The sequence below is a fragment of the Primulina tabacum genome, chromosome 12, assembly GCF_025594145.1.
Source record: "Primulina tabacum isolate GXHZ01 chromosome 12, ASM2559414v2, whole genome shotgun sequence".
Classification (NCBI taxonomy): domain Eukaryota; kingdom Viridiplantae; phylum Streptophyta; class Magnoliopsida; order Lamiales; family Gesneriaceae; genus Primulina; species Primulina tabacum.
In genome coordinates this window covers 36,000,553-36,021,800 of record NC_134561.1, presented here as the reverse complement: position 1 = coordinate 36,021,800, position 21,248 = coordinate 36,000,553, and the positions used below count along the sequence as shown (strand labels likewise).

General features: G+C 32.7%; 2 protein-coding genes across 3 annotated transcripts; one reads left to right on the top strand and one right to left on the bottom strand.

The window, feature by feature from the left end:
* Positions 1 to 945: 945 nt before the first annotated feature.
* Positions 946 to 8,761, bottom strand: LOC142521156 (NADPH:adrenodoxin oxidoreductase, mitochondrial-like). Of its 2 annotated transcripts, XM_075624381.1 has the most exons (14): positions 8,362 to 8,761; positions 8,130 to 8,234; positions 7,624 to 7,737; positions 7,462 to 7,515; positions 7,226 to 7,342; positions 6,394 to 6,503; positions 6,240 to 6,313; positions 5,793 to 5,854; positions 5,492 to 5,687; positions 5,081 to 5,144; positions 4,842 to 4,909; positions 4,599 to 4,744; positions 1,619 to 1,882; positions 946 to 964 (listed from the first exon to the last, which is right to left on the bottom strand). In XM_075624381.1, exons 1-13 carry the CDS (start codon positions 8,476 to 8,478, stop codon positions 1,655 to 1,657), a joined length of 1,455 nt encoding a protein of 484 aa, XP_075480496.1. In that variant the 5' UTR covers positions 8,479 to 8,761; the 3' UTR covers positions 946 to 964; positions 1,619 to 1,654. The 2 variants fall into 2 exon arrangements, with proteins under 2 accessions (XP_075480496.1, XP_075480495.1); XM_075624380.1 differs by lacking the exon at positions 946 to 964 and having other exon boundaries at positions 1,593 to 1,882.
* Positions 8,762 to 13,982: 5,221 nt separating this feature from the next.
* On the top strand, positions 13,983 to 15,582 carry LOC142521205 (UDP-glycosyltransferase 90A1-like). The gene has a single exon (XM_075624429.1). It carries the CDS (start codon positions 14,010 to 14,012, stop codon positions 15,405 to 15,407), a length of 1,398 nt encoding a protein of 465 aa, XP_075480544.1. The 5' UTR covers positions 13,983 to 14,009; the 3' UTR covers positions 15,408 to 15,582.
* The last annotated feature ends 5,666 nt before the right edge of the window (positions 15,583 to 21,248 follow it).

The window sequence follows — 21,248 nt, the reverse complement described above, 5'->3', positions numbered from 1 at the left end:
TTTTAAAACAAAACTTTTGCAAAAGTAATGTAATCCGCGTTTTGTAAGCGTGGACGCTACTCCACGTGAGCAGCGTCTGCACTTACGAAGCACGGACAATGGTCCAGTCAGCTACGGAATATTTTAGCGACGGATTGTGTATATAAAAACCGTCGCTAAAATGGCATCAGCTAAAACTTAATCGGCGACGGTTTTGCTAAAATCAGCGACGGTTTTGTAAACCGTCGCTGATACAAAACCGTCGCTGATTGCCAAAATTTATGCACCATCCAACGTGCGCTGGGAAGGAGGATTTGCGCGCTGCGAAAAACCACATAAAGTCGAAAAAATAAAATTTTAATTTAAAAATTAAATTATTTTTTTAAAAAAAAAATTCCTCCGATATATTTCTCATATTTACAGACAGATGACAATGTCAATTAATCGTGAACATACCCTGATTCCAAATTTTCAATTAATTCAACGGCTTGCATCTTTGCAGCGTGCAATGTGCGTTGCGAAAAGAGCATTTGCGCGCTGCGAAAACCACAAAAAGTCGAAAAAATGAAATTTTAATTTAAAAATTAAATTATTTTTTTTAAAAAAAACTCCTCCGATATATTTCTCATATTTACAGACAAATGACAATGTCAATTAATCGTGAACATACCTTGATTCCAAAATTTTCAATTAATGCAATGGCTTGAATCTTTGCAGCGTGCAATGTGCGCTGCGGAAAGAGAATTTGCGCGCTGCGAAAAACCACAAAAAGTCAAAAAAATGAAATTTTAATTTAAAAATTAAATTATTTTTTTAAAAAAAAACCCCTCCGATGTATTTCCCATATTTACGGACAAATGACAATGCCAATTAATCGTGAGCATACCTTGATTCCAAAATTTTCAATTAATCGAAATGAGAAAGTGTATTTATTCCATGCATTTATTATATGAATATTATCAAAACTGACATTTAACATTTTATTATATTTTCTCAACAAAAAAAAAAAAGAAATTAATATGTGCAAGGAATATTTATCGAGTAAATTTTGTTGAATTTTAGAGGACAAAATTAGTTATTATAAATGTATTTTGGCGATCATATTTTGTGATACAGATATCTTATTTGGGTCATCCATGAAAAAATATTACTTTTTATTATAATTATCGGTAAGGTTGATCCGTCTCACAGATAAAGATCCGTGAAACCATATCACAAAAGACATACTCATGTATTTTATCACAAACTTTGTGCAAACATGAAGATTTCAAAATTATTAACAGATCAGAAAATACTTTTCTCCTGTTTTACTAGAACATATTTTTTCCCTAAAAAAAAAAAGAACATGGTTTTATTAAAAAACTAATTATAATATATGAATATATTTTAATTCCCCTGGTTGAATTGGAGTCTAATAGCAATTTACGTGCAAAAGAATCAAATACATTGACCGTAAAATATTCCATTGCCCCTCTTCAAAAAAAATAAATAAACCAGTCGTATGTACTCATATAAATACACCTCAAAATCTTGTATACATGTATTTCTACGATTTGATGCGCACAAATACAGAGTTTTTAGAGAAAAATATAACTTCAAATAATTTTTTTGACAAATATAAAGAATGCATCATTATCATTGTTGCTACAAACGCGCAAAGCATTTCTGTGCAGCGCTATGCACAGCCAACTTCCAGCAGCTCCTCCCAAGTTGTGAGCTTTTGCCGCGGTTTTCCCTTCAAACTTCCCCGCCTTCTCTCTTCAGCATCGATTCTTTCCCAGCCACTGAAAGGGACGACTGCGATCCTCCGACTGTCTAATAGTTGAAGCAGCCCTTGTCCCCCGGGTTTTGATGAGTCAGAAGTTAATACTCCTTTACTTATGTCGTCTGAGATGCACGCAAGCTGCCATGTTTTGGTGATCAAAATATCTAGTTAGCTAAGAAGTAAACAATATAGTAATACTACCCTGAGATAACATAAAACACAACCCAACTTGACTCAAATCGCCCTTATTGACGGTACCGGAGCCAGGATTTGTATTTTAAGGAGTCGAAGCTAAATGCTAAGAACTAGCGAGCAAAATACATCCTCAACTTATCTAAGATAGATGAAAATGTTATCAAGAAAATTTTATGGAGGGTTCCCTCCGTCACTGTTGCGCTTATTTTTACCACAGCATAAATATTTTTCAACGGTTGTTGCTATGCAATCCGCAATAAAAACTTACCACACGACATGTATCGATCATACAACCAGTGGATGAGGATTGAGACACATGCGAACATCCAATCAGTATGATTGAGGATGTACCACCTGTTAGAATAGATGCCCTGCAAGCCAACGGTTGGCTAGGGAATTTATTGACTCAAGTGTAATAAACAATCTTTATTTTAATATAATTTACTTTTTAATGGTTTCGTTATACTTTATCTGTATACCCATGCAATCAGCATAGATAAAGTCCTTGATTATGCTTTAATACAAATGAATCGTAATTCGATGTTGAAAAACTCATTTGTAAACACTGCATATTCTAAATTCGTTCCTAGTCGATTCAGCCGCCTAAAACTTGGATAAAGGTCGCTTGAGCTCGAGACTAGCATCTGTGATGTTGTGTACTGCGTTTCTTGGTAAGGGCATAGAGATGTCCAAACATGCAGATGGGTAGTCATATGATGATTATACCGAACAACCCTCCTTCGGACTTTCCAAGTGGTTATCATTCATCGAGAGGATAAGTCCGTGGTTATGATTGTACACCATTAGTCCTTACGACCCGGGACAACACTGAGGCTCTATATGCTAGGGCTGTGCTTTGACTCGTTTACCGGCTCCAGGAGAGTCATCAGGTGGCGAGGTTGGATACAGTTGCGACACATATAGGAGCCAGTGCATTGTAGTCGGGGATTCACCGCTCACCTACGGTTGTGGATATCCTATGTGATCTAATATAATAATAGTGCATGGAATCTCTGGCCAGAGCATGAGATGTACGTTGGAGAAGGAGTTCTCCAATAGTACACGCGATGCCACTATTATAGTTATCACATAGTTATCGAATTAATATGCAACTCTCGATGAACCAATGGTTGCAGATTCGATCGGGATATATGAGATGAAGGGATCGTACTGTACGTTAATCATAATCGACTGGTTCTTGCAGGCACTATCAGTGATACCTAGGGGATCATGGGGCGATGCTACTAGACGCTCTTACCATGATCCGATGGGTGCAATCAGAAATGAGTTCTGTCATTCTTGATCAAGGTGTTGATGAAAAGAATGAGGCTAACTAGGGTAAGCCCGAATAAAGGATTATGTCCTGAATCACAAAGAGTTGTGAACCCACGGCTAGCTGTATCCCTGAATCATTGAGGGTCACACAAGTACTGGATTGTTTGTTCCCGTTGAGAGAATAAATTCAAGAAGTTGAATTTATGATAATTAAATTTTGAGAAAATAAATTCAAGGAGTTGAATTTATGATATAGTAAATTCAAGAAGTTGAATTTATGAAATTTGGAGAGAATAAATTCAAGGAGTTGAATTTATAAAAATTTGAGAATTTAATTTATTAAACTCAAATGTTGGGTTTATTAAATATTAAATTTTGGAGGTGATAAAAATTCAAGGAGTTGAATTTATCATTTAAATAATAAATTCAAATGTTGAATTTATAATGTATTTAATTTATTAAGCTCAAGAGTTGAGTTGATTAATTAATAAATTAAATATGGTTGGTAATATGTTTAATAGGCTTGTAGGAGTACAAGTCCAACATATTAAATAATTAAAATTTTAATGGGCCTTGATTAATGGATTAAACTAGTGTGACTAGCTCAATTAATTAATCAGGCCAATTAATGTTAATTAAAGGGCCCAATTATTATACTATGATAATTAGGTCATGGGTTAAATATAATAATAAGAGTTTGACCTAAAATAACCTAGCCTCCATCCTCATGATCTTCGAAAATCACCTATTATTCATCCAAATATTTAGTTTACTTAATTAATGAGATTAATTAAGTAAATCATGATTAAAGAAAAAAAAAAGATTTCTTTATTCCAAATGGTACAGATTTTCGAGAGATTCTCTCCAAGATTTAAAATGAAAAGTTCGGCTCTTCCAAAGGGGATTGAAGTGCTGCTCTCGAAATTTTCTTTCTTGTTGCAAGAAATTGATTTTTCCTTCCGTGTTCTATCTCTACGCAAAAATATCTTCTAAATTTCTAGTGCAATTTAGAAGAGGAACAAATATTCCAGTCGTGGACCGGATTAGGAGATCGAAGAATGTTCGTAGGGATTTACAACAAGAGCTACATCCGCTAATACCGGATTAGTTGGAGTCCAGTGATATAATTCACAAAGGTATAAAAGTCTTTACACCCTATGAATGCTTTTGTTAAAATCATACGAGCGCCCAAAGCAAAAGATATTTTGATTGTCAAAATAAAATTAAAAATTTTTAAAACTTCCGCTGCGTTTGGACGCGTAGAAAATCGAGATCCAACACCACCAAGTGTAATTAAAGAATTACAATGAGTTTATCAAGTTATTGTCATGTCTACAAATAAATTGGCATGGTTAAATTCTTTACTGCAAATGAGTAAACTTACCGTCTCCTCGGCACAATAAAGGTTGGTGCCGATAATCCCCGTTGGTCCTCTCTTCAACCACCCACACACATACAATCCTGCGTCGCATTTTGATTCATCTTGTGACACCTTGGCTAGAACACGACCTCCGATATTTGGAACGATTCCTGAAAAGGAGATGAAGATCTATCATTAGGAAGCAAACCCATACGAAACAGCTCCTTTTGAGACAAGTTATTCTCAAAGTTCTATACGTTCATATACCTTTGTGGTTATCAAAGGGTAGTCCATCAATAGCAAGCGACTTGTAGCCAATGCTCTTCAGTGCTATCCTGCAAACCGATCCTTTAGTTAATCACCAAGCGAACATGTTCTAGGGAGCAACAAGCAGACATCAGTCCTGTCCTATTATATCGAACTATTTCATAAACAGTGCAAGTCTTAAACATGATTTAAATTTAGTGAAATGAAATGCGTCTCATACAGAATTCCAGAGAACTTGCCCGCATGATATGTCTTCATACACGCCCGTACCAACAGCAACCTGCTTCGTCTGGCCATCATCTCCTACAAAATATAGCAAAATACAGAGTGGTAATTGGTACATTTACCGGTTCTAAAAAACACAGTACTGATCAGGGCCTGCATGATCAAAATTTCCGAAAATAAATCTCAGTTTCTGCCCCCGTAGCTCCAATTACAAAGAAAAAAATTCCAGAAAGAAGATAAACTGTAGAAGTATTTATGTTTGTGTCGTAAGTTCATGAAAAAGCTATTGAAAAGTATTTTATAAAGAAAGTACCCAAGACTTAATAGATAAAACAATAATAATCATAATAATACCAATTGTGTAATATTCAAAAGGACAAATAAGAAAAGCCCCAACGTAAAACAAATATGATAATATATACTACCTTTAAGTATTGTCTTCTCAAGCCGAACACCAGCAAGATGACCACTTTTATCATCCGATTCCAGAAACTTCTCTGGTCTGTGGAAGAAGACAAAGTGGAGCTCACGTTGATTGCACAAAGGAGAAGTTCCAGGATTGGCTGCTTTCGAGAGCAACTCATAAACTCGCTTTCTGATCCGATTATTTTTCATTTCTATCTTTGCAAATTTACAGAATCAAAGAAGTATAATCAGTTTGAAGGATGTTTTGGATTTCTGTAAAAAAATGAGTAAGGTAGCAAAAGAACTTGAGATGAAACATACCTCATCGGCCGGAGTAGTAACTAGATCAGCTTGCTGAATATGAATAGCCAAATCTTTGATTCCTGAAAGTGAATTTCAAATCAGTCTTAACAAAATACGTGCAAATTTCAAGTCCCTACATTTTTTCATAAACATCTGAATAACATCAGTCGATTTTGATAAGGTGATGAACACATGAATCCCGCTAATAATACAAATGGGTTGCATTATATAGTAAAATCCCGGTGTTCTATCTTCTGAAGAATACATGAAACTAACATTCATCACTTATAGCCTAAGTCAAACTAAGACATCGGCTGACACTCAACGCTAAAAGTTGATAAGCAAACAAAATCAGGATTGAATTAGGTAAAGTACCCACATCAGATCCAGAATAAATGGTCGTGGGACTTTCAAAAGTTAAAAAGGTGAAAAACTAAACTTCCAGATAATAGATAGAGCAATTACCCAGAATTTCTCGCAGTTCTTTTGCAGTCCAGGATGCTTGCACTGGTCCACGTCTTCCAACCAAAAAAACTCTTCTGCAATCATAATTGTTAACTCAAAACATTAATCCAAAGCCAACATCAGTTTCTGAAAACTATTATAGTGGATGAGGAACCTTATGGAGCTTCCTTCTAAGGCAGCCAATGCATGGCAGGCAATATCAGTTCTTGCCAATTCTGTTGTTGGACGTAAAAGAACTCGAGCAACATCAAGAGCGACATTACCCTAAAAGCAAGTGTCATATGTAAACAAGGAAAACACAAATTTGGGAAGGTTTTGGAATTGGAAATGGTTTAATATAAAAGCAAAACTAGGCACAAGAGGAGACAAAAATAAAGCAAAAACATGATTGGAGACAAAAAAATAAAGCAAAAACAAGATCATTTTGAAACGACTCAATCAACTCGAACAGTTGCTTTTTTATATATTTGCTCCTATACACCGAAATGTGAAATAAGAAAAAGAACCCAGCTACGAAGCAGGGGAACTTATGTAATGTACATACGTACAGAGCAGATATGAGAACTGATAAAGATATAAACTGGACAGCCAATATTTGACAATCACAATGTTAAACTAGAAGATCATGAACTCACCAAGGAAATCTTGGTGATGTGAATAGATTCACCGACAAAAGAAGCTTATATAAAGAACAAAGGTATAGAAACTGCTTGTTTTCTGTAACTGCTGCAGGTGGACATTGTAGTTCATGGGGACAATGACATGGTTCATAGTGGACGAGTTAAACTTTGACATCTAATTATGATAACAAGCAAAAGAAATATGTTCTATGCAGATGTGGTTGATCCAACAGGTAATTTAATCATACAGTTACTTAGCCATACTGCTTCGCCCTTTTTGCGAGGAACAGATTCATGCTAGGACCATCATTGTGTAGTCAAACTTGACATCAATTGTGAGAACTAAGACAAAAAATAGAAAGAAACCTGCCCGAGAATAACAACAGTGTCAGAGCTTTTTAAGTCTGGGGTAAGATTTCTACAGTCTGGATGCCCATTATACCACCAAACAAACTCTCTAGCAGCATGAATTCCAGCCAACTCCTGTAACAGAAAGAATATAAAATAAAAATGAAACCTTATTTTACATTATTGAAAACGTAATAATACAAGATAGAAGCACATTAGCATCTGACAGAGTGTGACAAGAATAATACACAAACCTCCCCATGAATGCCAATAGATCTGTCACTTTCAGCACCATAAGAAAGCACCACCTGGCACAAAAATTCCATCTTGCCCGATCAAATCTATGTACGAGGGGCTAAAAACAAGAGACCAAATAGCCATCCTGTCAAAATACTTGTCCATAAATGCTATCTTACCATATTATACATCTCACGAAGCTCTGCCAAAGATATGGAAGATCCAAGAGATATATTTCCATAGAATGAACATCGTTCATTTTGTGCAACCCGTGAAAATTGATTGATCACCACCTGTTGGTTTTTTGTCAGTGAACAAGTCCATAAGAGAACTACTATGAAACAACAGTATGAATTGGAGTTTGATTAAAAGAAAATGATAATTCCTCGTTCTCCCTTCTCTCGGACCCATGAGTTAAATTACAATAAAACAACTAGCATAGCTAACAGAGCAACCATTTTCAACAAACATGACTTCAATGGCCCATTTCTATAATACTAATTTCAAAGAAAACTACTGATGTTTAAAACGTGTTATTCATAAAAACTTAATTGTCTTTTCCAACACCCGCAACATGATGTAATGTGCTTAAGAACAACATGACAGAGCAGCCGTGAACTTAACAATAAAACGATAATTTAGAACCTTAACATAATAGAGTCCGTATGGGTATGTCGGAACTGACCTTGGTTTCCGGATGATCAGGTGCGACTCCAGACCGTACTAATCCAAATGGTGTAGGCAATCGGTCAATTATATCAACTTCTACTCCTTCGTGTGCCTTCAAAAGCTAATCCAAAACCCATTAAAAAACATCACAATTTCGGATAATCACAATAAAGAAACATAAATATTTCTGAAATTCACGAAGACAAAATCAGAATCAATAAACAAATCCTTAACACATGCTTAGCTACCTTTTCCGCGGTGTAAAATCCAGCAGGTCCACTGCCAACAACACAAATGCGTAATGGAGCTGAAGAGAGAGCTGCAAAGCTTCTCGACAAAAATTTTAGCTTTCCCAAATTCACCATTTTCTGAGGGATCAAAATGTTTGAATCCTTTCTTCACCTTCGAATTCTCTTCGCGGTGGCATCTATCCAAGAGCTCGTAAACTTTGAAAAGTAGAAAATGGGAATGGAAACTCTGACTATTGGGCTTTAAGGAAGCCCAATAAATAATACATTCTAATGGACTAGGCCCATTTATACTGATTACCCGACCGATTATAAGACCTTTTAATGAGTTGGAAAATAAACGGATCCAAATTCTATAAATTGAATACATAAACTACTTTCTACTTTTAGTAATTTGTTTATAGTTAAGAAACAAAAAATAGAAAAATCAATTAAATACATTAGAACTAATGAGTTTACTAATCAATATGTGTGTGTTGTTTGTGGTAAAAAACTATTGTTAAGATTGGGATTTGGATCTGACTTAACCCTAAAAGTTAGTTTAAGAGGGAAAGATTGTCCAAGTTCATATATGCGACTCTCATAACTTTATCCAACCGATGTGGGACAACTAACACACTCTCTTACGCCTATGAATGAACGTCTGGAGCATGAAGTTACAAAAGATCCAACAATGGGCATAACATGTTGCTCAACTATGGATGGCCCAACACATAACACTACAAAAAAATAATAATAACGACGGTTCAACCGTCGCTAAAAGGTGAAAGCGACGGTTTTACGGTCCGTAACAGAAGTTAGCGTCGATTTCTCAAAGCGACGGTTTTTGAAGTCCCGTCGCATGTAGCGACGGTTTTATTGAAGAAGACCGTTGCTCATTAGCGACGGTTCTAATGCCGACCGTCGCTAATATAAGCGACGGTTTTATGCACACCGTTGCTATATTAAGCGACGCTTCTTAAAAAATCATCGCTATATTAAGCGACGGTTTTTACAAACCCGTCGCAATATTATTCGGCGGTTTTTTTAAAAAACCGTCGCTTAATATAGCGACGGTGTGTAATGAAGCGACGGAGTGTATATAAACACTGCCATAAAATTCACAAATAAACTATTACGCAAAAATTAAAATCATGTATTAATTTTTTTTTAAAAAAAAAGCTTTAAAACCTGATGTGAGCGAATATATGCAGTTTCACGTAATGCTGGAAGATCGCACGGAGTAGCAAATCTACGAAATAAATACGAAAAAATGTTAGTACAAAATAAAAAACTGAAACTTCGAAAAATGTATATAGTTTCGCTACTACCAGAGATAAGCGAAAATCGCTTAAGGAAAATGTTCGCGAACCTGAGTATATAAAGAATACTAGCGACGATCTATGAAAATACAGTCGCTAGTGGCGACGGACACACCTTTCCCGTCGCCAATAGCGACGGCTTAAGAATAAATCGTCGCCGATCGCCGATCCTGATCGGCGACGGTTTCAACCCAACCGTCGCCGTACGGGGATATTGCGATGTGTTTGTATTATACCGTCACACATGTCCAAAAAACTGCGACGCTTGACGATTAATCGTTGCTAAAAAAGCGACGGTTGTAATGAACGGTCGCTTATTTTGATTAGCGACGGTTTTATTAAAAACCGGCTCATAAAATTGCGACGGTTTATTATTAACCGTCGCTACAGTAGCGACGGTTGACTCCAAACAGTCGCTAAAAGAGCGACGGTGTTGAGTAAACCGTCGCTTAGTTTGATTAGCGACGGTTTTATTTTAAACCGTCGCATAAAATTGAGACGGTTTATTAAAGGTCGCAATATTAGCGACAGTTTATTATAAAATGTCGCTACGGTAGCGACGGTTGAATATAAACCATCGCTAAAAAAGCGACGGTTTTGTAGACGGTTTTATTCTAATCGTCGCATAAAATGGCGACGGTGTATGCAACCGTCGCAATTTTAGCGACAGTTTTGTAAATTATGTCGCTATATTAGCGACGGTTGAAGATAAACCGCTACAAAAGCGACGGTTTCTATTAAACTGTCGCTTAATTTAATTAGCAACGGTTTTTTTAAATACCGTCACTATTTAGCGACGGTTGAACCGTCGCTACTCTATCCGTTTTTCCGGATGAAACTTGATCTCTGATACCATGTTAATATTGAGATTTGGAATTAGCTCAACCCCTCGATCTTAACTTCTATTTTAACATTTATTAAATGCATTTTCAGAAAAAACTATGGAGTTTCGTGATGTTAACGATAGCATATTGAAATTGGGAATGTGTGATTGAGAATTAAAGGTTTTGTAGAAAAAAGTGTCTGATAAGCTGGAAGTTGTTCCCCAATCCCTGGAAAATTTATCTAATCAGTTCGCTCGATTCTTGATTTTAAAAATATATTTCTTTTAGTTTGGACAAATATTTAAATTAAAATATATTTTAAAATATAATATATTGTTTTTTAGTTAATATTTTAATAAAAACATTTAAATAAAAATGTAATGAATTAAATAAATAACAATCAATTAAAAATTAAAAATAATAATTCCTAATTCATTAAATGTCATTTCATAAAATATATAATCTAAATAAAATTATCAGTCTAATTAAATTTTTGTTTTTCTTATCGGTTCGATTTTAACATGCCTAATCAAAAAACGAGCTATATAAAAACTTCGGTTTTAACATTTGTATATGAATTAATAAATTAGTTTTTCGTTCAGCTCGACTCGGTTCTTGGTTTCAGTTTGAATTTATATTTTTTCATACCTAAATATACAAATTAAACGTGTCTCACATATCTCCTATAGTAGCTTTTCACACACATATCTATTTTTATTGTTGTTGTTATTATTTTATTAAAATTGAGAAATAGATAGTAATTTCTTACTAAAATACGAGTTTCCAAAATAAATTTTCACAGACAAGCTTTTGAATGTAAAAACTTGTTTGAGACCAACTCACGGGTCGTATTTTGTGATCTCACGTGTCATATTTTGTGAGACGGATATCTTATTTGGGTTATCCATGAAAAAATATTATTTTTTGTGATAAGAATATTACTTTTTATTATTAATATTGATATGATTGACTCATCTCATGGATAAAGATTTGTGAGATCGTCTCACTCCAAGTACACCCGAACAGTGTGTTAGTATTTAATGAAACCTGACCATTTAATCAAATTTGTCCATCATCTTCCATAGGACCTTTAATTTCTAGTTGATTATTTAATGATTTGACCTATTCAATTTAAATTTGGACACGTCTAGAACGTAGACCAAATCTTGTCCAAAAGATAATTTTTTGTTTTTTTATAAAAAATAGTAACTCAAAAAAAATTAAAAATAAAACACGTACAAACCATACTTCAAAAATTGATTTTTTTAAATTACTTTTTTTTATTGAACTTATATGTTTTTATGCTATTGAAGATTTTAAATTCCATCTCTGAACAATTTTAACTTATTTGATATATACATATACCGAATTAATATCCACAAAAACTTTTATATCTAACTAAGATTATCTCATAGAAAACCTACTAATATGTATGGTCAAACAATTTTTTCAACCCTCGTTTATTCGTCATATTTTATATATCTTGAACTCTTAAAAAAGAGTTCAAAATCTAATTATACCAATCAGTCAAATCATGGTGTAGACTAAATTTTTGTATGGTAATAATTGTTCTATGTTGATTACCAAACGGGTCAAATTAATGTTGTGTATATTTGTCTTCTAATCTATGTCACTTACTAAACGTTAATTCTTATTGACTTCATAATTTTTTTTTATATAATTATATTAATCGACTATAAAGTTCATAATATATCAAACAAAAAAAACAAATATTTAATATATAAAACAAAATGAAATAAAATTCATACGACATATATACCAGTGAATCGAAGCACACTTGGTTGCATCTAAATTATATTTTTGCTGTAACACACAAACATACACACGCTACCCGTGCATGCTCTGCTTGCACGAGTCAAGAGTATCCGAACCGGTCCAAATCTTAACATATGTCGATTTTTTTATACATATCAAAATCGTGCTCGAACACCCGAAACCAAGTTGGAACAAAATTTTGATGTCAAAGATGTGCTCTGGCAGGCCGGCCTGCACGGATAGCAAGAAACAAACCACGTAAATGATAATGAGATTATTTTATTTATGCTAGCATGTCTTATACCACTCTAAATTAACATTTTTTTTTTTCTTTTGAAAAATTGATAAAGCTGTATATTTAAAATATTATTATTATTATTATTATTATTATTATTATTATTAATAGAATAACGAATATATATTTAAATAATATTATTATTCCCAAAAAAAATATGTAATTTAGCACACAATATATACTATGGAAAGTTCAATTTTCTTTGGATATGTCAAAAACCAAAAGATTTAAAGAAAAAAAATGTGTGAGAGAGTTTCACAGGTCATACTTTGTGAGACGGATCTCTTATTTGGGTCATTCATGAAAAAATATTATTTTTTATACTAAGAATATTACTTTTTATTGTGAATATCGGTAGGGTTGACCCGTCTCACAGATAAAGATTCGTGAGACCGTCTTACAAGAGACCTACTCAAGATTTAATAGAAATTTCCCAAATTTTTACAACGATAATCACTTATATAGTAATTTAATTGAAATTTCTTAATTTTAGCAAACACTTGTGTGAGACAGTCTCACGGGTCGTATTTTGTGAGACGTAACTCTTATTTGGGTCATCCATAAAAAAATATTATTTTTATGCTAAGAGTATTACTTTTTTATTGTGAATATTAGTAGGATCGACCCGTCACATAGATAAAGATTCGTGAGATCGTCTCACAAGAGACCTACTCCCTAATTTTTATTAATTTTTTAACGATAATCAATTAATATATTATTTGAAAAATGATTATTGTTATCTAAGATTAGAAACAACACAAAAACTCATATGAAGTGTCTCACATTTCAATTTTGTGAGACGAATTCTCGACTCGAAACGATTGATGATAATTTATGTCGAAAAATATTACTTTTCACTGTATATATGGGATCGAGTCGATCTATATCACAAATATAAATATGTGAGACTTTTTAAAAAAAAAACCAACTCAATAAACTGATATTTACAACATACTAAATTTAACTTTTTATTTCAAATTTTTTATTTAAAATAATTTATCAAAAGGTGAGTAAATGATGTATAAAACAGGAAATATTGCAGTTTTTGTTATGCTTAACAAATAATTAGATCATATACTTGAGGTTGGTTTTCTTTTCTTTAAAAAAAAAAATAAATAAACAATTTTGAGTAGGTCTTTTGTGAGACGATCTCACGAATCTTTATCTGTGAGACGGTCAACCCTACCGATATTCACAATAAAAAGTAATACTCTTAGCATAAAAAATAATATTTTTTCATGGATGACCCAAATAAGAGATTTGTCACACAAAATACGACCCGTTAGACCGTTTCACACAAGTTTTTTGTATAAACATGTGTACCTTATAATATTTATTTATTTATTGCCGCCATATTTATACAGTCAATAACCCCTCGGAGCAGGGAACCGAGGGCGTCATCCTATAAGATTGGCTATCTTCCATTTCATAAACTACGACTAAGAAAAATCAATGGGTTCGCTTTCCTGCCCCCACTTTGCCATCTTCCCTTTCTTGTCCCAAGGCCACACCATCCCTCTCCTGTACCTCTCCCGCTTCCTACGGCGGCGCTCCGTCGTTGTCACTATCTTCACCACAGCCGGGAACTCCCCGCGCATCCGCGCATCCCTCCAAGACATCGACGTTTCCATTGTCGAACTCCCTTTCCCGCAGAACATAGAAGGCGTTCCTCCAGGTGTTGAAAACACTAATAAATTGTCATACGGGTCCTCCTTTCTCCCTTTCGTGAGAGCAACAGAACAGATGCAGGAGAGCTTCGAGAAAGCCTTGGAAACCCTCCAGCCTCCTGCTTCATGCGTCGTCTCCGATTCATTTCTCTGGTGGACTCTGAAATCTGCGCAGAAAATCGGGGTGCCGAGGCTGGGTTTCTTCGGGATGGGGAACTTTTCAGCCACCATGTACCAAATATTGGGGAGATTCAGCCCACATGCGGGTACAGATTCAGTTGATGAGCCCTTTTCGATGACTGATTTTCCTGAGATAAAGTTGACAAGGAATGATTTTGAGCCACCGTTTGGTGAAATTAATCCATCGGGGCCTTTTGTAGATTTTATGATGGAGAGTATAATCGCTCTGGCGATGAGTAATGGTTTGATCGTGAACAGCTTTTACGAGCTGGAATCCCGTTATACGGATTACTGGAACAAGAACCTGGGGCCGAAAGCTTGGAATATCGGGCCACTCTGCTTGGCGGCGGAGCCGTCGGAGAATAATATATCGAAGAACTCGAGTTACCTGCGGTGGCTGGATGAAAAATTGGAAAAGGGAGAACCCGTTATGTATGTTTCGTTCGGTACACAAGCCGAAATATCAACTGAACAGTTTCTTGAAATTGCAGAAGGCTTGGCGAAATCGGAGGTAAGTTTCTTGTGGGCTTTGAAATCAAAAGGGTTGGATTTTCTACCAGAGTTTGAATCAAGGGTGAAGGGTACAGGATTGGTAGCAAAAGAATGGGTTGATCAATCGAAAATCCTTCAACATGACGGGGTAAAAGGGTTTCTGAGTCACTGTGGGTGGAATTCGGTGATGGAGAGCATCTCCGCCGGAGTGCCGATACTGGCCATGCCATTTATGGCAGAACAGCATCTCAATGCAAGGTTTGTGGCGGAGGAAATAGGGGTTGGACTGAGGATCTTGTCACGGGATGGGTCGGTGAGGGGTTTCGTGGTGGCAGAGGAGGTGGAGATGAAGGTGAGGGAGCTAATGGGCGGCGGGAAGGTGGCGGAGGAGGTGAGTAAGAGGGTGGCTGAATGGGGACGAGCCGCGCATGACGCCATGAAAGAAGGCGGTTCTTCATGGCTCACGTTAGATTTACTGATTGAGGACGTGATGGGAAAATCAACTTATTAATAGTTATTGATATTTTTGTGATTTAAATAAATCCTTTTTTATGATTTATTTTTATATATTGTTATTCTCCATATTTATTTTCTCCATAACTCTCCCAAGGTTTAACTTTTCACATAACTAAAAAATGTTATAAAAATGATTCAATTTTTTTTAATAAAAGTCAAAATTAGCATGATATTTTTTTTTATATAATTTCTCGTGTATCCTAACTAAAAAAATTAAATAAATTATTTATATTAAAATTACATAGATTATTAATGAGTTTATCGATTTATTTCATCACACTTTAATAATGTTCTAACGTTGTATTTGAATCTGAAATTATAGATTTTAAATCTATAATAACGAATACAGTTTGTTTGTTTGGATTAGTAGGTCACTTGTATCCGTAAGACGAGACAACAATATACATATTTATAATAATAAACTATATTTTTGACATTATTTTTTTAAAATTAATAACTCAAATAGAATACCTGTCTCACAAAATTGACTCGTGAGATCGTCTCACAAAATTTTGTGTTGTTTGGATATGCTCATTGGCCATTAATTTTAAATCTCAATTAATTATTTTTTGAGTCATTACCATAGATTCAAAATCTCTCCCGATACAAATCAACTCCTACAAATAATCCTAAAATCTGAATTCTGCTATCCAAATACAACCTTATTGTTGGGTCATATCTTGTTTTTCACAATACATTGTGTAATGTAGTCTACATGAAAAAGCATATGTCATCTATATATGGTATTGGATCCATCCTCTAGGATGCAACTAGCAGTGTTTATTGTGTTACAACTTGGTATTTTTGTGCCAAATACTTTCAATTGAATTTTTTTAAAAACATAATACATTTTAAAAAAATCAAATAGGCTAATATGTCACGCCCCGAAACTCAGGGTTGACACTGACGTTGTTTAACAAGCACACAATCGAAAATAACCAGTTTCGTAGCACATTATAAACCGAAACCAGTTTATCATAATTTCAAATAGAAATAACAATTGTCTTTACAATCCCAAAATCGAAAAACGACAAAATCAAAAGCGGAAACATTACAACTGAGTAATAATAAACTTAAACTTAAATCTAAAATCTTGAAAGTTCACCACCCCAAAACTGGTCCGACTCCTCTTCCTCGAGTCTATCTGGGAAAGGATTGTAAGGGGGTGAATATTTTGGGAAATACTCAGCAAGTATGGGCCGTTCGAGCACAATATAACATGCATGATTTCAAAAATCCCATGACTTGCATAACATCATTCATAACACATGCTTAACATTGACCAGACACTGAGATTCCTCTACTTTCAATGGTTTACTGATATCAGTCCTTAATTTTTACTCCTCTAAAGGGGCGAAGCCATATACCGATTACATCCTCACCGCGTAAAGGTCATTTCATGGTTGGGATTTCCTCTCATATCGAGTTGAATCCTCACAGTGCCCAAAAATCATATGACAACAAACTCAAGAACGGAGTAGAAGAAGAACGTGTAATCGATCGTATTTTCAAAAAAAATATGAAATAAATATGCATAACGAAAGTTTAACTTTAAAACAAGTCGACTTACAGTATTTTGAATGCTAGAACATAGGTGCGCATGACTCCAGGGATTGGATTGGATCGCTTCTTGCTCCTCGTTCGGGCAGCATTTCGGCTCAATTTCTAGCCTCACTTTGGGACTTTTTGAACAGAGTTTTGGCTAGGGAGAAGCTGCTGGAAATTCGTAATCTGCAGCAAGGGATTTTCGAAATTTAGGTGTAGAGAATGCTACGATTGATTATGTATTTATAGGTGAGGGAAGGAGGCTAAACAAAGTAGTCTAATCATGTCAATAATTGGCCTCCAAATCCTACGGTTGACTCCCAAAAATTTTATTCCAAGCAAAGTTTATTTAGCTACCAAATTGTGTGTTAATTCCTTAATCCCCTCCCTTGATTGGTTGGAAAGGTAAGACGGCTAGATCCAACGATTTTGGTGAAAATTTTGATGATTTCTTCCAATTAACCAAGTATCTATCCATCACAACAATTAGGTATTTAATCTAGTAGAAATTTCAAAATTTGCTTGCAATCCTTATGCCTTAATTCCTCTAAACTTATATAGTATTCCAATTTTGTAAATTTCCTTCTCAATTTTCGAAAATATGCATACATTAGTGTAAATATTAATGACTTGATACCAAAGATTTTCATTGTATAAAATTTTCAATACAAAGATTTACAATATATTTCTCATTTTATCTCAAGAATCCAATATCTTAATTTTCTTGAAAAGATTAATTACAAGGTTGATTAACAAAAATATTCGGTCCTCGCACAAGACCAAATTTTAAAGAGAAAAAGTAAAATAATATAATGATTTAAAATCTTATGTCGTCCTTTTAAAAAAAATGGGACCTAAGACATTTATTGATTTTTTTGAAATATCTTGCACATATTTTTTCCATTAATATAATTTAACATTATGTTGTACATATATTCAAATCTTCAACATAAATATCTTCATATATACCAATAATATTTTGAATTATGGGATCCGACGAAATAGTGACATAAGTCAATCAATATTTATTTGACAAAAACTTGTGTGAGACGGTCTCACATGTCGTATTTTGTGAGACATATATCTTATTTGGGTAATCAATGGAAAAATATTGCTTTTTATGTTAAGAGTATTACTTTTTATTGTGAATCATGAAAAAATATTATTTTTTTATGCTAAGAGTATTTCTTTTTATTGTGAATATCGTCAGGTTGACCCGTCTCATGAAGATCGGTCGGGTTGACCCGTCTCACATATAAAGATTCGTGAGACCGTCTCACATGAGATCTACTCTTATTTTGATAATTTATGTTATCAAATTTTAGTTTTAGTTTGTTATTTTTGTTTTTTGCTTAAAAAAAATAGTCTGTTTTACGACATAACGGTGATGTAATGTTGATGATCATAGTATACCATATTAACAATTTCAATAAAAAAAAATTACAAAAACAATTATCAAAAATCGAATGATACAAGAGTTAAACTATTTTTGATAACGTACAATATATGTCCTAAAATTGGTGAGCTTTCTTTCGTGATGTGCAATAATTTAACGTACACAGTCCATGTGAGGTCGTTGAATGCGTTAATATTGCCGCATTATTTGTTTCTGAAAAATTGTGTCGGGTGGTCTGTTTTTCAAGAGCAGGTACATCGTACATATTTTATTTTGTCATAAATATGTATATATGTTCTTATATAAATTTAAAAATTATTTAAAAAACAAATTTACAGATAATTTTTTATTTTATTTTTATTTAATTTATTCAAAAAATAGTTTCACATTTTTAAATATATTGTTAATAGAGATACATTCCCTTAAAAATATATTAAAAATTAAATTATATATTTGAGATAACTAAAAACAACAACGTCTATACAGAGAGTATATGTCTTTTGTCTTTTGGTACCGTTTGCTTCACTATATTTTTATCTACATTTTTATCCAATCCAATATCATGTTTGGTGCACAATATTATTTATTCATTTACCAATCATCATCTTAAATAAATCAAATCATTTATCTCACATCAATCAAATCATTGAATTAAAAATTATAATATTAATATTAATAAATAATATTATAAATATTTTATTAATATTCTCAAGAGGAACAAAACGTTAATATCATATTATCTTAAATTTAATCAAATTAATCAATTAAATCAAACATTATATTAACTATCATTTTTATATATTTTATTATTAAAAAATTTACTTATCTTCGTACTATTTGTCTCATATCACGTACCAAATATACCTTTATGTGTTGAGTTCATTTAACGCAATTGTCACGTTCTCCATTATTTATTTCAAGTATTATGGGAAAATTGTTTGTTTGTTTTTATTCGACTTACGATATTATAAATTATCAAATTTTAGTTTTAGTCTTTTATATTTATTTATTTATTTTGTAATTTCAGTTATTTTTTCGACTTGATGCTAACATTGAACTAATGCAGTGTTGATGTAACGCTAACACTAATAATATAACATCAATATTCTTTATGCAAAATTAATAAAATTGAAAATAAATAAATAAAAAACAAAAAAAGAAATTTGTTAATATAAAATATTAAATTCGTAAATGACAAATTTTATAATGTACGTATGAACCTTCACTAAAATTATTTTTTTGTCATTTTAATTAGTAGAGTTAAATATCTTCTATTTTATTTATTAATATATATAACCTAGAGAAGGAAATTTATTAAAAATGCACGTTTTTTTCCCCATTATCCCTATTTTCTTCTATGTAGTTTTTTTTGTCTCAATATCCTTTCGTTTTCGAGTTTCCACGTATAAAAAATTGTTGTTTTTCTGATTTCACATCAAAATTATATCAAAATTGGTGAAATTAAAAGTTAGTGAATCAAAACAAATTTTAAAAATTTTATGGAACAAAATCCAAAATTAAACAAATTAATAGATCAAAAAATTATTTTTCCTCGCATATAATATACTATATCAATATGCTAGTATTTTAAAAATATTTTTCTTAAATTTTTGACAAAAATTTGTGTGAGACGGTCTCACGGATCGTATTTTAGTGAGACAAATATCTTATTCGGGTCATCCATAAAAAAATATTACTTTTTATGATAAGAATTTTACTATTTATTGTGAATATCGGTAGGATTGACTCGTCTCACAGATAAAGATTCTTTAAATCCTCTCACAAAAAACCTACTCTAAATTTTTTTTTTCCTTAAAGCTATCCCTTTGTTATATGTTTTTAAAAATATGAAAAAAATATTATCCATACTAACACTGTCTGCAAAACGTTTTCAGCACTCCATTGTTTACTAAGCTCGTTGACTATTGACTGAATTTATTATTATAAGACAAAATAACATTTAATTAAATATATGTTTAATAAATTTTAGTCCCTAATAATATAGTATCTTGAATCGAGTAAAATATAATATAAAAACTAAATTATTTATTTAATACGAATATATTGTTTTATTATAACAAGATAGAGTACCTACAAAAAATAATCTAAATACATCATTGATGGACATTAATTAATCACAAAAATTCTTGTAAAACGATTCCATGTGTCAATTTTGTGAGACATATCTTCTATTTAGGTCACTAATAAAAAAGTGTTACTTTTATATCAAAAATATTACTTTTTATTATAAATATGAGTATAATTGAATCGTCATACGAATAAAGATATATCAGACCATATCACACTAAGTCTAATATTAATTAATTTGATTAGGGTGAAAATCACCATAAATTATTCTAATAATGAGAAACATATGTGGCTGACTTCTTCTGAATTCTGATAGTCAATACAACTCTTTTGAGATATTTAATAAAACGACATATCTATATTTTTTAATTTTAAATTTAAATAAATTGTGTTGATAATTTAACTAATTTTTCAAATAATGTTACAAAACTAAAGTATATGCTTAATTTTACTAGTGTGATCAACACGTTTATTTTGCATTATTTTAATTTTAAAATTCACTTTATTAAGGAAAAAAGCATTTATAAATATATAATATAATTTATCAATAATTAAGCAAGTACATTAAAATCAAATTATCTCCGAATGTTTTTAATAATAATAAATAAATAAATAAATACACTTTTTTTGCATAAAAATATCCCTTATTTTTTAAAAATTAAAGTTTATGGTTTTTAAGTTGATAATTCTCAAATTTATCTCTGAAGAATTTTAAAAATCAAAGAAAAGAAAAGATATATCAGAAACACGAGATTTATTGCGTGGCCAAAAATTTGTCAACCCTCGTGTATGTTATACTTCGTATTA

What these genes read in the sequence shown, in the direction of transcription:
- LOC142521205 (XM_075624429.1), top strand. Translation starts at nt 14,010, where the DNA reads ATGGGTTCGCTTTCCTGCCCCCACTTTGCCATCTTCCCTTTCTTGTCC.
- LOC142521156 (XM_075624381.1), bottom strand. Translation starts at nt 8,478, where the DNA reads ATGGTGAATTTGGGAAAGCTAAAATTTTTGTCGAGAAGCTTTGCAGCT. An exon ending in CTGATCATCCGGAAACCAAG is followed by an intron (nt 7,738 to 8,129) that starts GTCAGTTCCGAC and finishes AAAAACCAACAG; the next exon opens with GTGGTGATCAATCAATTTTC. An exon ending in TATGAAGACATATCATGCGG is followed by an intron (nt 4,910 to 5,080) that starts GCAAGTTCTCTG and finishes ATCGGTTTGCAG; the next exon opens with GATAGCACTGAAGAGCATTG.